This window comes from Elephas maximus, chromosome 8, assembly GCF_024166365.1.
Source record: "Elephas maximus indicus isolate mEleMax1 chromosome 8, mEleMax1 primary haplotype, whole genome shotgun sequence".
Classification (NCBI taxonomy): Eukaryota; Metazoa; Chordata; class Mammalia; order Proboscidea; family Elephantidae; genus Elephas; species Elephas maximus.
Window position 1 is genome coordinate 133,037,075 of NC_064826.1, and position 15,930 is coordinate 133,053,004.

Genomic DNA, 15,930 nt, shown 5'->3' on the forward strand with positions numbered 1-15,930 from the left:
CGGGTCAGCCCCAAGGGCTTAGAACTGGCACCACAGCTGCACTCCTGTGGCTCAGGCCCCTGCCCCACCAGTGGGTAAGCTGTGGAGGGTGCAGGAGCCTGGCCTGCAGGAAAAGGTGTGACAGCCTCCCAAGTAGTATGCTCCCCCACTTGGCCACTCTTCCAGACTTCTGGAGAGAATTCCTGAGACAGCATCCCTCACTGCAGTCACCACCCTGGTCTCCTTTCCACCCTTGAACACACCGCGCTTCCCACAGCCCTGGGCCTTTGCATGTGCTATGCCCTGCCTGGCGTGCCCTCCTCCTCTGTTCACATGACAGGCTCCCACCAGTCTCTTCAGTCCGTGAGCCCTCAGGCTCTGTATTCTCACCCTTCTCATCTCTAGCTGCCATTACTTTATTCATTTATTTGTCTACTTGTTTATGTTTATCACTTTCCTCTCTCATGGTCTAGCCCCTGAGAATGTAATCTCAGAGAGCAGGGACTGTCTCTGAGAACTTGGCACATAGTAAACACCTGTTATTTTTTTAAGTGAATAAGTGAACAGTCTAGCTAGAAATGCAGAATCCCAGCCAGTTGTTAAGAGCACACCCCTGAGGGGCTGGAGGAGATATGCAGGCTCACAGCATTTGTGCCTCCTCCCTCAGCATACCTAAGGCAGACATCATTAATTTCACACCGCATATTTCATTTTCTGGAGACACAAGCGCAGACCCTCACAGCACGGCCCTCCGGGGAGAAACAACCCATCTTGAGAGCTGGGTGGGAGGAAGTGTAAAGTGAATATTGTGAGTGGGCTGCCAGTTCAAGGGAGGCCCTGAGGATGCTCCAGGATCAGGAAGGCTTCCTGGAGGAGATGGCAGGTGGCCCTGAAAGGCACTGGGGATGGGGAGGGGCACACTTTGGAGTGTTGGTAGTAGTGTTAAGTCCCAGAGGTAAGAATAGCGCAGACTCCTTGGGAGGAGGGTGTGTTTCAGGTTGGCTCGGTGACCCACTGGCCTTTCCCAAAGCAGCTCCCGCAGGCTCCCTGCCTGGCACCACATGGAACCATCTGACCTCACAACTGGAGGGGGAGAAGCTGGCAGGAATGAAGAGAGGGGAGACGTGAAGTATGAGCAGCTCAGAACACCCTCAAAGCATGCTCCCAGTGGGTAAAATGGGTAGGTGATGTGTGAGCCTCTTTATAATAAAGAACTGAGAGGCACCCTCAACAACCCCAGGGTTGGAGGGGTGCTGCCCCATGCTGCAGGGCACCAGCTAGCCTGACACCCGCTCGCAGGTCCTCAGGCTTCTTGGACTCTGCACCCAAATGGCGGGAGCAGGTGTCCCTGCTCCAGGAGCCTGTAAGGAAGCCACTGCTAGCCTGGTCCTGGTCCACAGGACCAGCTTGTCCACGGGAGACGAGAGCAATGGAGAGTGGACACCCTGATTAGCCTTTCAGTGTGTATGTGCTCATCTGTTTCATAGGCACACACATGAACACATGCACAGGCACATGTACACACATGCACACACAAAGCACATGTGCACAGATGGGTACATGCGCACAAAGGCGGACATGCACAGATGGGTGTGCACGTGCCAGTAGGCACAAACAGGTGGGCACACGTGTGCACACATGCATATACACATGTGTACACACATACATGCACACAGATGTGCACGCACACATGTACACACAGCTCTTTGTTGTGGTCTAAACGATGGCTGCTGCTGAGGAGTGGCTTCCTCCTCTGAGGAACCTTATGGAAATGTCACTCAGTCATCCCTCTTCTCCTTTCCCACCAGTGGCCTGGCTTTTCCCCCACATTCTCACTAATACTCTGTGCTACCTTTGACATGATGTTTGCAGACCTCACAGGTGAAAGTGGACGGCTTGGTCTTTAACCCATGATCTTCTGTGGCCATGCTGCCCACAGGCCTTTGCTGTTTTTCCCACACCTGTGCATCCTGCTGATGGGGCAATGTGCAGCATGTCCCGGACACCCTCGCACATCTCCCCTGTCCCTGCAGTCTCCCCCAATTTGAGAAGCTCTTTGCTGTTGCTTCTGAGGGGGGTGGGGCATGCTGAGGGCTGTAGGGAAGGGACTCCACCTTGCTCTTTGTGTCCCCTGCCTTTGCTACCAAGTGTCACCAGGCTTGCTGTGCTCAGAGGTGTTTTGATTGTCTCTTTACAGGTTTGTTGTTTACATCACAGTCCACCTCATGTCATCTCAGGGAGCCATCTGCCTGTCCCACACCAAAGGACATGCCCAAGCGTGGCCCTGCTTCTCCAGAGGTCCTGCCTTGACCTCACTCGGCTATCTCCTCATGGGCTCTCATTACCCTGGGGACTCGACTCCACCCCAAGGAAACTCCATGTGCCTGTGTCCCTGAGCATATGCCTCTATCTGTCCGTTTGCACAGTCCCCCTTGGCCCAGATGCTCCCCGCCCCCGCTTCTGGGCTATGCCCTGCTCTTGCCAGCCCAAGCTCTGATGCGTCTTCTGAGATCACTGGGAGAGCGGGTGTAAAATGCATACTTCTGGGTCCCCACATGCCCATGGAGACAGAATTTCTGAGGATGGGCCTGGGTGTCACCTTTTCAACAAGTTTCAGGTGATTCTGTCAGGTCTGAGAGCCCCCGTCTGAAAGAAGCTTTCGCAGATGGCCCTTCCCTAGCCACCTCCCTCGGGTTGCCTCCCCGGGAACCGTTTCCCTGGGGGCATCACTGCCTCTTCTGGGGAGGCCCAGCCCTGCATTCCCAACTCTTGTCACACTTCTCTGAATATATGGGCATGGGCTGCCCATGGTCATGTACACCTGGTCAGAGTTGGCCTGAGCAGAAGCCCAGGATGTGACTCTGGAAGGAGTCAGGAGACCTTCAGGTCCTCTTGGCTTCCTGGTGACAGGAACCGGATGGACTAACTCACGGGAGGCCTGATTTGAAAAGAGCATACAAACCCTTTGGTGGCACCTTTAAGGAGTTTCCCGAGGAGTGCATGAATACAGGTAGTCTCTGGCTCTTAGGTGTTATAGGAGAGGGACACGTTCGCAGTTGTAACTCGTGTGCTCATCACTGGGCAGCACAACCGCGTCATGACCCTGGTTTCCAACTGGGCCAGGGCCTCCAAGGATGCTGGCCCAGAAGGCTGCACCTGCTCAAGGCAAACATGCAGTCAGGGCCAGTACCACATGGCCACAACTGGAGCAGGTGGGCAGAGGGGCTGAGTGGCCACTGCAGAATCTCCTTGGAGCTCTTGGGAGACCAGCTTTGGGTCCAGTGCACTTGAGAAACCTTCTCTGATAGCCCTCTTGGAACAGGGCCACTGCATAGAACCCTGCCCTCCTGCAGCCCTGGGACCACGTCTGTTGCAGGTCCCGCTGGTGTTCCCTCCACCATGCCTGGTGGGCCTGCCCACTCGCTCGGCTTCATCTCATCATAAGCCTGCAGAGCCTGTGCCTACACTGATTTGCAGCTCCATGTGGAGCATCTGCTGAGGGGCAGGGGTAAGGGAGAAGGAAGGACAGGGGCAGGGCACTGCAGGTAGGTGGAGCAGGAGTGTCCACCACCCTCTGGAGGAAGCCAGGTTACAGCCCTTTGCAGAAGAACAGTGGTCTCAACTGTCCTGCCAAATGCTGTCAGGTCCAGTGCCAGCTCCTGGATGGCTGCGTGCCTTTGAGCAAAGCTCATCCCATCTCTGGGCCTCAGTATCCCTCCCTATAGATGGAAAAGGGGATATGTGAGACTAGGCAGTCTCTCTCCCTCCTTTCTTCTCCTCCACCTCTGTTGTTCCTGAACATGCAATGGCAGGAAGCCCAGCCTCTCTCCTGCCAAGCCCTGGCCCCCATCTGCAAGTCCTGAGTGCCTCTCTGCTGAGACACCCTCTAGAATCTCTCTGCCTTCAAAGCTGCAAGAGAACCAGCATCCATGCACATCATATTAGGTTTTAGAAGCCGCCTTGTGAGAAAGAATGTATGAGTCCCATTTTGTTGTGGGGGACTGAGGCATACAGAGGCTGTGACCTGGCCATGGGCTGCCTGCTAATAAAACCAAGACTGCAGGGGCTGCAGACTGTAGACCCCATTTACTTCCTACATCATTCTGTGACCTAGAGACAAAGCCACTTTCCTGGGGAGAGTGGCTACAATAACCCCCAAGGCCAGAGGGTTGCCCAGCCCAAGGCCATGCCTTCTGGAAGGAGCAGCAGCAATATCTCTATACTGGCATTGCCTGGCCCCAAATCCCAGGAATACTGCAGGACCCAGAGTTCTTACCTCAGACTAACCTCTGTGCATTCTCTCCAGGGTCAGATTTCTTATAGCAGGGCCTCCAGACCTGGAGATGGTATTCCCCTTGAGAGAGATGTTCTCTGTCAGTGAGCAGCACTATTAGAGAAGTAGGTTCCTTGTTCAGGCAGCCTTCCAACCAGGCCAAGAGTCCCTATCAGAGGAACAGGAAAACTTCTGGGGTGCAGCCAGTAAGGGGAGCCTCTGCCCCAGCCTGCTGAGCAGTGCACTGGCTTCTGCAGCTCTGGTCTAGGTCCCGGCAGGGACACAAGTTTAGGCTTCCTTCAGAGGGTTCCGCATCCTGCCTTTCTCCAGGAGAATTCTCTCCCCTGTGCTCTCAGAATATAGGTGCTGGTACTGGTCATACAGGAAGAAGAGAGAACAACCTCACTCCAGGTGCCAGGCCCAGGAGAGACTGGCCGCTGAAGAGAAGCCCTTGTTCATGAGAAATTAATTCACTTCTCCAGAAGCAGGAGCCTGAATGTGGCTTCTCAAATGGCCTTTGGGAGGTGGCCGGGGGTATGGCAGCAGCTGTGGGGCCATGAGAGGGGCCTGGGCTCCAGCAGGGGGCACCTTCTGGAGGCTCCAGGGCAAAGACTGGCCTTACTTGTAAGGAGGGTTGTAGCATGTGGTCTGCCTACTACCTCTGCCGGCCAGGACTGGCTTAGGATGAAATGTGAGAAGCAGGACCCAAGGGAGAAGATGCCCTAGAAGCACCTGCTGCCCCAGGAAGGGGATCTGGTTGGAACTGCTGGAGTGGTGGACACAAGCTCTCTCTGCTTGCATCCTCCACTGTTCCTGAGGATAAGCTCATGCCTGAGGCTTCCCTCCCTCTCTCTGCAGGCCTGTGATCCACTGGGACTCTCCCATCCCAACCGCACTGCAAATCAAGGCTGAGGGATGTCACTGAGATGGGGAGGACTCTCCTCCCACCTGTGTCTCCTCCCTCTCCAGAAGAGCAAGGACGGATTTCTCTTCTTCCACAATCCAGATTCCCTCTCAAAGGGCTTTTTCTCTGTAATAATCCAACAGGCACCTCCTGGTACTCTGTGTGGTAGCAGGGTGCCCCTCCTGAGCTCCGGGGACTGTCCATCCTCATAACCTGGTCCACCGAAGACACTCCTGGTCCTGCCCCAGGCACCAAGGTCCTCCTCTGATGACCCCTTATCAAACAGATGGAGAGGAGACCTGAGCCAGAATGGGCATGGCAGCCAGGGAGGGTGAGCAGAGCCCGACGGAGCAGACATGGGAGCTCCTGGTGCGTCTTCTGGCCTCCCCATGGAGTCAGTCTTCCAGCCTGTGGAGAGCATTGCTTTGGCCAAGGGCCTTCTCCCCGGTTCTCCCAGGGTGGTCACTGCAGAGGCCTTCCGAGCAAATGCCCTGTTTTCCCAAGGTGGTACTGAGGTGGAGAGGAGAGGCAGGCGGCACCAGCCTAGACCCAGGTCAGGATCCCAGCACCACGCAGCAGTGTCTCAGACTGGGAAGTGGGTGGCCCTGTCTTTGGCCCAGTGGTTACCAGCTGCTCCAGCCTGACGCCAGGTACACAAGGGCCATGGGAAGATGCCCATACAGGCCACCCCACACCTGCTCTGTGGCTGGTTGTTACTTAGTTGTCTTTGTGCTATAATGGGGCATCAGAATTGTCGGGTCTCCCTCCCAAGCTCCCCCATAGCTTTTGCTCCAGTGGTGCCTGAACCCCACTGTTAGTGATTCCTTTGTTTAGAATATTAATCTGCAAAAACCAAAACCCAAACCAAACCCATTGCTGTCGAGTTGATTCTGACTCACAGCAACCCTATGGGACAGAGTAGAGCTGCCCCCATTGGGTTTCCAAGACTATAATCTTTATGGGAGAAGATTGCCAGGTCTTTTCTTCCACGGATCTGCTGGTGGGTTCGAACCTCCGACCTTTCAGTTAGCAGCCTAATGCTTAAGCGTCATTAATCTTGTATACAAGGGAAACAATAACTCAGAGAGGCGTCCACCTAGCCCACAGCACGCAGCTGTGGAATGGCCAAGGCAGGGCTCTGGGGGTTCTGGAGTTTGTGAGCAGCACAATGAGAATGCTTAGGTGGGGCAGTGTAGGGGTGGAGTCCGTGGAAGGAGTGACGGCTGGACCAGGATGCGCAGATTGTCCTCTAACTCCCACAGTCCCAGAAAGGCCCCTTGCCCTTCCTCCTTGGTGCCTGGTGATCGGTTTCTCCAGAGCCTACATTGCCTGGCTCCTGTGTGGAAGGGGGCACCTGCCCCACCAGTGGTGCCCATTTGCAGTCCGAGCCTCCCCACTGCCCTTGAGCCTCGTGTCTGTCTCCACATTTCCACCGTGCAGGGTCTTTGGAGTGCTGGTTTTTGTCAACACCCCCTTGGGAGCACTTGCCCCTCCCCCACTTCTGCAAGGTCTTCTTTGAGACTGCTCCTCCTTAGGCAGCTTCCATCTTCCGAATGTGGGTGGATGTTTCCTGCCTGTTGCTGCCCCCCACCAGCTGTCTTTGACCTTGCAGTATTATTCCAATTTTTAGAAGAAGGAGGGAGGAGAGCCCTGCACACATTGAATGGGCCAAGTTTAAGCAGAGATGGCCTTTGTTCTTGGCGTGGCGTGGCAAGGCCCCCATGTACCTAGACTGCCCTTTGCCAGTTTTCTGTTCTGAGATGTGGCCAGCAGCAGACTCGGGAGGGCTCTGCCTGCCCTGCCCAGGGCTTTATCTCTTGTTTTGTCTCCTTAAATTGTTGTTCTGGCAGTTGTTTTGAAGTGTCATATACAAACGGAAAAGTGGATGAGTTCTGTGTGTGCAGCAGGGTGAGTTTCCAGGGACTCAGTCCATCCATGTAACCAGCTCCCAGGCCAGGGGAGGTCACTGCACTTCCAGAGTAATAGCCTTCATTCCTTTGCCTGTTTCTGAGCTTTACCTGCATGGAACCCAAGTCAGCCTTCCCACTGTGCTGAGCCTCTTCTGCTCCATGCCAGGCCTGTGAGACCCATCCCTGTTGTGCATGGCCATCATTCCTTCACTGTTTCTCCTTCATCCTGTTCCTGGAGTGAACACCCCACAGCTTATCTAGCCAGTCTTCCATGAGACAGCGGGTTGGGTCCAGTTTGGAGCTAGTCCATATCCTGTGTGTGTATTAGGGCAAGTACATCAGCATTTCTGTCAGGTTTGTCCCCAGGGTGGGGTGTCTGGCCTTCCTGTACTGAGCTCCAGGGAACAAGATCAAATGGTTCTTCCCGCGGCCAGACCAGCTCACACTCCCACCACCAGTGGCTGAGCATTTCAGTTGTTCACATCCTTGCCAACGTTCGGCATTTCCTGCCTCTTTCATTTTACCCATCCTGGTGGGTGCACTCACAGTGTGATTCTAATTTGCCTTTCTCTGATGACTAAACACAGTGAGTGACTTTTCTTCTGTTTGCCAACCTTTTGAGTATTCTTTTCTGTGTGTATGTGTGCATGGTGTGCACGTGTGTGTGTGAAGTACCCCTACAGATCTTTCGCCCATTTTTTAAAAAAACTGTGTCTCTTGACTTTTTTATTTGTATGAGTTCTTTATGTATTCTGGATATAAGTCTGTGCTGGACACACACACACATACATGCATACATGTATGTATATATCATATATCCATCTCTCATTCTGTGGCTAGCCTTTTCATTTTCTTAATGATGTCTTCTGATGGATAGTTCTTAATTTTAATGTAGGCCCATTCATCAGTATCTCCTTTCTGGATAGCTCTTTTTATATTTTGTTTAAGAAATCTTTGCCTCCCCTAAGGTCATGAAGATAGTCTCCTAGTTTATCCCAAGCACTTCATTGTTTTACTTTTCTTACTTGGCTGTGTGATCTATCTGGATTTCAGTATAGTGTGGGTGTGAGGTTGGGGTCAAGATTCATTTCTTTCTCTGTGGATATGGAAGCACTATTGACTGGAAATTCTGCCTTGACTTTAAATTCAGCTGTTTCATCTCTCCTAGGGCGTTCATCCAAGTCCACTTTCCCACATCCCATGTCCTTTATCCTTTATCTATTTATTCAGCAAGTATGCATGGAGTGCCCACTGTGTGCGGACATGTTGTAGCCTTAGGGAGGTGTTAATTGCCCTCATGGAGCAAGTTTCTGTACTAGTGCAGACAAGCAAACAAAGAAGTGGAATAGGGAGAACTCAGCTTGCAATCACTACAAGGAGACAGCTTAGTCAGTGGTGGGAGAGAAGGGCTGGGGTGGAGGGTGGTATGCTAGATGTGGTGGCCAAGCAGAGCTCACAGAGCAGGGGCACATAAGTGAAGATCCGAAGGAGAGAGACAGGCAGACACCTGGGTGCCATGGGAAGGGTGGCTGAGACCCTGCTCTGGGAGGGGCCTGGCCTCATTCAGAGTGGCTACAGCAGAATGAGTAAGTGACTAGCAAAGATGGGGAGATCTCAGGTGAGGAGCAGGTCTTAGGGCCTTGAGGGCCATTAGGACTCGGGCTTTAATTCTGATGGAGGTGGCAACCATGAGGGCTTTGAGCAGAGGAGGGACCTGGCCTGTCTACTGTTGTAACGGCCCCTCTGCTGCTGTGTGGTTATAGACTGAGAGGAGGAAGGAATAGGAGGGAGCAGGGACACAAATTAGGAGCCTTTCACAGTCTAGCCTCCTGGGGCATCTGTACTAATTGGGGGCTCAAGGGTTGGTTAACTTGCTGCTCACTTCTGTCATCCCGGCTCTTTGCTGTGCTTCCCTCAGAGGCCTGACGAATGGATGCCTCTTATGTGGCTGTCTTAGGCAATGGAGACACCTTTCTGGAAGCCCCCAGCAGACATTCACTGGCTCACACTCCCTTTTCTAAAGCAGACTTTGATAAGAGAGAGGGGACCACTGGACCTGCGCCTTGATTCCAGTTTCAAGCAGAGTCATGCGTACATGGTTCTACCTCCAGCATGCCAGCCTCCTGTCTCACTGGACACCAGAAAGGATACAGATCAGCTACTCAGATGAATGCTGAGGTCACACAAGAGAGAGGGCCATCAGTTTCTGCGGGGACACTCCCATTCCAGAGAAAGCAGGTCAAAGCAACCACCTTCCTCTCTGGGTAGGAGGCATTCTGCATATGGTCTACAGCCTGCTGCACCTGCACTGGACAAACCCTAATGCCCCACGTCCCACCCAGGAACCCTGCAGCTGGGGGCAGGGAGGAGTGAGGGGAGGGCAGAGTTCCTGGAGAAGGGCCCTGCAGGCTAAGCTTGTTGCTGGTAAGAGAGCAAAGGACAGAGAGGCCCGGGGGCTTGCTCTGAGCTCTGTGGTTGTCTCAGGCACTCTCTGTGCCCTGTTTACAATTCTGGTGGCCGCCCACACCAGTCAGATGACTCCCCCAACTCAGCCTCTTGATTCTCCACTCCCAAGTCCCCCAAGAAGGCACCTTGAGGTTCAGGCCACCATTTCCATGCACACTCTGAGAACGGGTCACAACAGACCTACCTAGGCCCCAGGACTTCTGGCTGTGCCCTGTGCCAGGCCACCTCTACTGTGTCTCCAGTTAGCCTTCCCACAAAGGCAGCTGCATGTCCCCTACCTCACTCAAGGCCGGCGGTTGGTGAGACACTGAAAGCCAAAGCCATGTGGAGTGGCTCACCATCAGTGGAGGCACGCAAGCCACAGGCTGGGCGGGCACCTGCCTTAACTCGGCAGCGGGCTTCTGAGAGGAGGTGAGGCTGAGGAAGGGGCCGAGAGGTCCTGGGAGGCGACGGGGACTGAGGGGCCTCTCTGAGCAGGACTTCACCAACGCTGCGCCCCACCCCGAGCTGAGCCACACCCCAGCCCGGCTTCCCCCGCACACCACAGCCTGCCCTGTGCCGGTGCACTGACACCCTGACATGGCGACCCCCAATGACTACACGCCCACCCCCAGCCCCTGCAATCACAACGCTCACAAACCCAGGGCCAGACCGGTGCGTACTCCCACGCGACGTCCGCGCCGCGGCCCCCATCCCTGACGCGCCTGCCCTACCCTCCGGTCCCCACCTTCCCCAGAGACTCTGTTCCGCCGCACCCTCGCCTGTCCCCCGCGGCCTCGGCCCCGCCCCAGGAGGAGGCAAACGGGCGGGGGACGGCGTTTCCTCCGCGCCGGGGAGAGGTGGCCGTGGGCGGCGCGTGGAGCAGGGAGCCAGGATGTTTCTGGAGCCCCAGGTAGGCCCGCGACGCCGTGGCAGGTACGGGGCGGAGGGTCTGGGAGGCGACGACTTGGGCGCGCTCGCTGGGAGACTCTGGTTGTGGCGAGTCCGCGGGAAAGGGGCTCCTGCGCCGCCAAGCCTGGAAGGGGCACCGACTTCACTGCCAGGGGTGCGACCGTCCCGACCATCTCTGGCCCGGGCCGCGGAGGGAGCCTGCTCTTGGAAACCTCCGCGACCCCCTCTGCACTTCCGTACTGGGCACCTGTGGCCAGATGGGTCGTGCCCAGGGCTCAGGAACAGGTGGGCGGCTCAGGCTGTCACTGCCTCACCTGGCGTGGCCTGCTGGAGTCAGCGTTCGCCCTATGTCTGAGAGGCACCCCTGCAAACCTAGGAGGGCCCCTCTGAGGTTGAAAGAGCCAGGCAAAGCTGGAGAGGGTGGCTGCCGTGGGACTTACACAGTCAAGCCTGTAAAATCAGGCTGGATCCTGGGTCCTCCCCCAGACTACATGACAGAGAACCACCTGTCTGCTTCAAGAGGCGGTGCCTGCAGGAGGGGGCAGTCTGGGGTGAAGAAGACATGTGGGACTGGTGTGATGTGTGCACAGGTGTGAGAGTGAAGGTAGGTGAAAAGTGGGCATGTTTATATATGGTGTGTGTGTGCCTGTGTGTGACAAAGAGAGACAGGAGTATAGGGGTATGGCATGTGTTTGTGCATGTGTGTGACAGAGAGAGAGAGATAGGAGTATGGGGGTATGGCGTGTGTTTGTGCATGTCTGTGACAGAGAGAGAGATAAGAGTATGGGGATACGGCATGTGTTTGTGCATGTGTGTGACAGAGAGAGAGAGACCGGAGTATAGGGTATGCTGTGTGTGTGACAGAGACAGGATTATAGGGGTATGGTGTGTGTGCGTGCGTGTGACAGAGACAGGAGTATAGGGTATGCTGTGTGTGTGTGACAGACAGGAGTATAGGGGTATGGTGTGTGTGTGTGCATGTGTATGACAGAGAGAGAGAGACAGGAATATAAGGTATTCTGTGTGTGTGACAGAGACAGGAGTATAGGGTATGGTGTGTGTGCATGTGTGTGACAGAGAGAGAGACAGGAGTATAGGGTATGATGTGTGTGTGTGACAGAGAGAGACAGGAGTATAGGGGTATGGTGTGTGTGTGTGTGTGACAGACAGGAGTATAGGGGTATGGTGTGTGTGTGTGCATGTGTGACAGAGAGAGACAGGAGTATAGGGGTATGGTGTGTGTGCATGTGTGTGTGAAAGCTGGCCCAGCCCAGTCCTAGGGCCCCGGGCCCAGTGCAAATGGGGGGGCCAAAAGGGGCTGAGCTGGGCTGGCCAGCCCTGGCTGTGCCTGTGACGATGGGCTCGTTTGTACATCCCTGTCCTTGCCTGCATTCCTTTAACATGCGCTTATCGCACACATGTCATTCACAAGGTGCTGGGGATTCATCAGGGAACTGAACACACAATAGTTACTGGCCTCCGGGAGCTCATAAAGGAGACAAATAAACAGGATGAATTAGTAAAATACATGGTATGTTACATGGTGACAAGTGCTAAAGTGAAAAAATAAAGTAGAGGAAAAGATTAGAACATATCGAGGGCTCATCAGTCAGGATAGTGCAGGTTATTCTGCAGCAACAAAAGAACCCCCAAAATTCAGTGGCTTAGAGCAGCACAGTGCATTTCTCACTCATGCGTGTGTCCGCTGTGTGTTGGCTGGACCCTGCTCCAAGCCTCCCTCACTTAGGAACCCGAGCTGGCAGAGGGTCACCATGGCCAAGGGAGAAAGAGGGTGTGGCACTCACATTTAAATGCCCCACCCCAGAAATGACACGTGTCACTTCTGTCCTTTCTTCAGGAGCCAGGTAAGTCACATGGCCCCACCCAGTCTTACTAGGGCCAGTAGCAACAATCCTCCCATGTGCCTGGGAGGCAGAGGTCTGGCATATTTGGTGACCAGCATACTGACCACCAGTGTCGGGGTGGTGTCTGTACCTTAAGTAGGATGGTCAGTGATGACCTGTGCATAAGGGACCTAAGGAGGTGAGGAAGGGAGCTACATGATGGGGGTGGGGGAAGGACACACCAGGAAAAGGCCGGGTAGAGCTTTGAAGAGGAAGTGCCTAATGTGTTCAAGACTAGTTTGGAGGCTGGGATGCAGGAGCAGGGCAGGTGAGGCTGAGAATGACAGGCCAGGAGCCAGTGAAGCACAAGGTCGTGGCTCTTCCTAGAAGCATGGTGGGCAAAGGAGGGATGTGAGCTGACTTAAGTTGTATAGCACCTCCAGCTGCTGTGTGGAGGGGCAGGAGTGGGGCAGGTATAAAGCCATTGCAGTGGCCCAGGTACAGTGCCCAGGTAGCAGTGGAGGAGGTAGGAAAGGTGAGCCCGAATGTATTCTGAAGGTACAGCCAAGAGGCTTTGCTGATGGAGGGAGATGGAGAGAAGCAGACTGACTCTAGGAGGAATGGAGTTGCCTTCAGCAGAAGTGGGAAAGGCCCCAGGCGGACCAGGTAGAGGAGAGGCAGGAAGTGGGGATATCAGTGTGACATCCTACAGAATTGTCGTCTGGCAGTGGGATAGGTCATGTAGAGTTCAGGGCGTGGTCTGGACTGGATATGCTAACTTGGGACCTGGCTTCCTCTGTCCTGCAGGCCCCTTGCTGCCTCCTGGCCACACTATCCCTGCCCCTGCCCAAACGGTGCTCTTTGCCTGCCTGGCTCCAGACAGCCCTGAGTCCCAGCCTGCCTCAGGCAATACTCCCCCCATTTTGCCGGGCCTGACTGCTCAGACTCCTCTTTTGCCAGCTGAAGGGCAGCATGCTCTGACCACCCAGTAGGAAAGGCTACTGGCCAGGAAAGGATTCCAGCCCCTGGAGAGTTGTGGCCCCTGGGGAGGCTCAGGCTGAGAGGGAGAGGAAAGTCAGGGCATCTCTGGCAACCTGTCCCCTGTGTGCACTGGGGGGCAGGCCTGGCCAGGGTGCAGGGAGCACTGCAGAAAGCACCAGCTCACGGAACCACATACCCACTGACCACATGGCCCCAAGGTGTGCAGAGTCCACAGGAGGCTGCAGCAGTCGGGAGGGCTTCCGGGATGAGCCTAAGTCAGAGCTGGCGTGTCCATGGAAGCTGCTTGCACCCCCCAACACCTCTGGGGCTCTTTGGGCACTGCTGGTGAGGCTGGAACCCTGAGAATGCTGGCCAGGTGAGTGACCAGAGGAGACCTGAGCGTGTCAGGACTGTGGTGTCCATCAGTAGACGTGTTATGTCTCCCTGTCTTTGTGTGTGCTCATGTTTGCTTAGAACGCCCTTCCTCCTCCTTACCACTGGATCATTCAAAGCCCAGTTCCCAGGAAGCCCTCCTGATTCTCCCTCCCTGCCCCCTGGCTTCCACAGCACACTGCACAAACCCATAGTCCTGAGGAGATAACACTGCACAGTGATGTTACGGCGGCCTCCCCTGACAGAACCGAAGCCCAGTATAGGCCAGTTGGTCCTCAGTGAGTATTCGTTGACTGAGTAAGTGAGGAAACATAGGAGGGAAGAAACATGAGAGCTGGTAATGGCCCAAAGAGCCTGCCTAGTCCCGCCTCCTTGTTTTACGCATGAGGAAACTAAGGCCCAGGGAACAGCAGCTTGCCTGAGGTCAGCCAGGATTCCCAGGGTCGGAGCTGGCTCCCAGACCAGGACACCTCTGCTGTGCTTGGGGTGTCCAGACCAGGCCAGATTCTGGGCTGCCAGGGTTCCTTCAGGTTCTAGGGCAAGGGGAGTCCAGAGGCGGACTGATTAGAGGTACTGGGGGGCTTCTGATTGAACCTGAGGGGGAACGGTCAGGTGGGAGCCTATGGGCAGACTCCTAGGGTCTCAACTCTGGTCCTTCCTCCTCTCCCTTTGCCCTGGCCTCACATGCTGTGGCCAGCCAGTAGGGTCTCTCCAGTAAGCCCACTGCCCCGTGGTCTCTGCCCCCAGTGTCCAGAGCCTCTGGCATTTACCACATGTCAGTGTGGCTGCTGCACGCTGAGTCCACCTGGCCGGCCAGCAGCCAGTGGGTGAGTCAGAATGACAGCCCACTAGCAGCACTACTAAGTCATGCTTCCTCATGGATCTCCTTCAACTCTCAGGGCACTGCTGTTACAGGGACAGATGAGGCCATCAAGGCTGCTAAGCTCTAAGGCTGCAGAAGCAACAGGGACAGGAGGCGCCTTCCAGGAGTACTGGCCACATAGGACAGGGACAGTATGCTCCAGAGGAGGCTGGGACCTGTAGTGCCCAGTGCTGAGTGTGGAACAGTGCAGTGTCACACCTATGGCTGGGACATGGGCTGCAGGCCCACTAGGCACAGCATGTCTCGGGGCTGAGTGGGGAGATCCAGGGGTGTGCATGTACACACGCATACACAAACACACACACTGGAGTGAACCTCTCTACTGTCCCTGTGTGGACGTGTATTGGAATTTTTTGGGCACCCATACCCAGCAGAGATATATAGGTAAGCCGCTTTTTTTTTTTTTTAAGTGTATGCTAGGTAATTAGCAATCGAGCTCTCTTATTAGTTTGAATAGATTTTTAGTTTGGCTTCCTGGACAACCCAAGAAATTAATTATATTATCTGCACGTAAGAAACCTTCTGTCTCTTCTTTCTAACGTAGCTTTTATTTTCATTAGAATTTATTTTATTTTAGTTACTGTTGTTGAGAATATACACAAAACAGAAACCAATTAGACAGTTTCTACATGTGTAATCCAGTGACGTGGATTACATTATTTGCGTTGTGCAACCATTCTCACCCCCTTTTCTGAGTTGTTCCTCCCGCATTAACATAAACTCACTGCCCCCTAAGGTTCCTTTCTAGTCATTCAAGTTGCTGTGGTCAGTTTAATTCCATATAGGTAGATCTTTTTTTTTTTTCTTTTTAATTGTACTTTAGATGAAGGTTTATAGAACAAACTAGTTTCTCATTAAACAGTTAGTACATATATTGTTTTATGACATTGGTTAACAACCCCACAACAAGTCAACACTCTCCCTTCTCAACTTTTGGTTCTCTATTAGCAGCTTTCCTGTCCCTTCCTGTCTTCTAGTCCTTGCCCAGGGCTGGTGTGCCCCTTTAATCTTGTTTTGTTTTATGGGCCTGTCCACTCTTTGGCCAAAGGGTGAACCTCAGGAGTGACTTCATTACTGAGCTGAAAGAGTGTCCGGGGGCCATACTATCAGGGTTTCTCCGAACTCTGTTAGGCCAGCAAGTCTAGTCTTTCTTCTTGAGTTAGAATTTTGTTCTACATTTTTCTCCAGCTCTGTCTGGAACCCTTTACTGTGATCCCTATTAGAGCAGTCAGTGGTCATAGCCAGGCACCATCTAGTTGTACTGGGCTCAGTCTGGTAGAGACCATGGTAGATTTGGTCCATTAGTCCTTTGGACTAATCTTTCCCTTGTATCTTTAGTTTACTTCATTCTTCCTTGCTCCCAAAGGGGTGAGAGCAGTGGAGCATCCTAGATGGCTGCTCACAGG

At 54.1% G+C, this 15,930-nt stretch overlaps 1 protein-coding gene across 3 annotated transcripts in view; it reads left to right on the forward strand.

The window, feature by feature from the left end:
* RASGEF1A (RasGEF domain family member 1A) overlaps window positions 1-15,930 on the forward strand; it is a 119,222-nt gene that overhangs the window by 51,248 nt on the left and 52,044 nt on the right. The window contains exon 1 of one of the 3 annotated variants that reach the window (XM_049894705.1): window positions 5,387-5,487. The exons of 1 other annotated variant lie outside the window; for it this stretch is intronic. In XM_049894705.1, coding sequence (XP_049750662.1) covers window positions 5,443-5,487 — 45 coding nt within the window. In that variant the 5' untranslated portion in view covers window positions 5,387-5,442. Of the gene's footprint in view, window positions 1-5,386; window positions 5,488-10,305; window positions 10,425-15,930 lie in introns of those variants that run through there. One more of the 3 variants, XM_049894706.1, reaches the window with a different exon arrangement.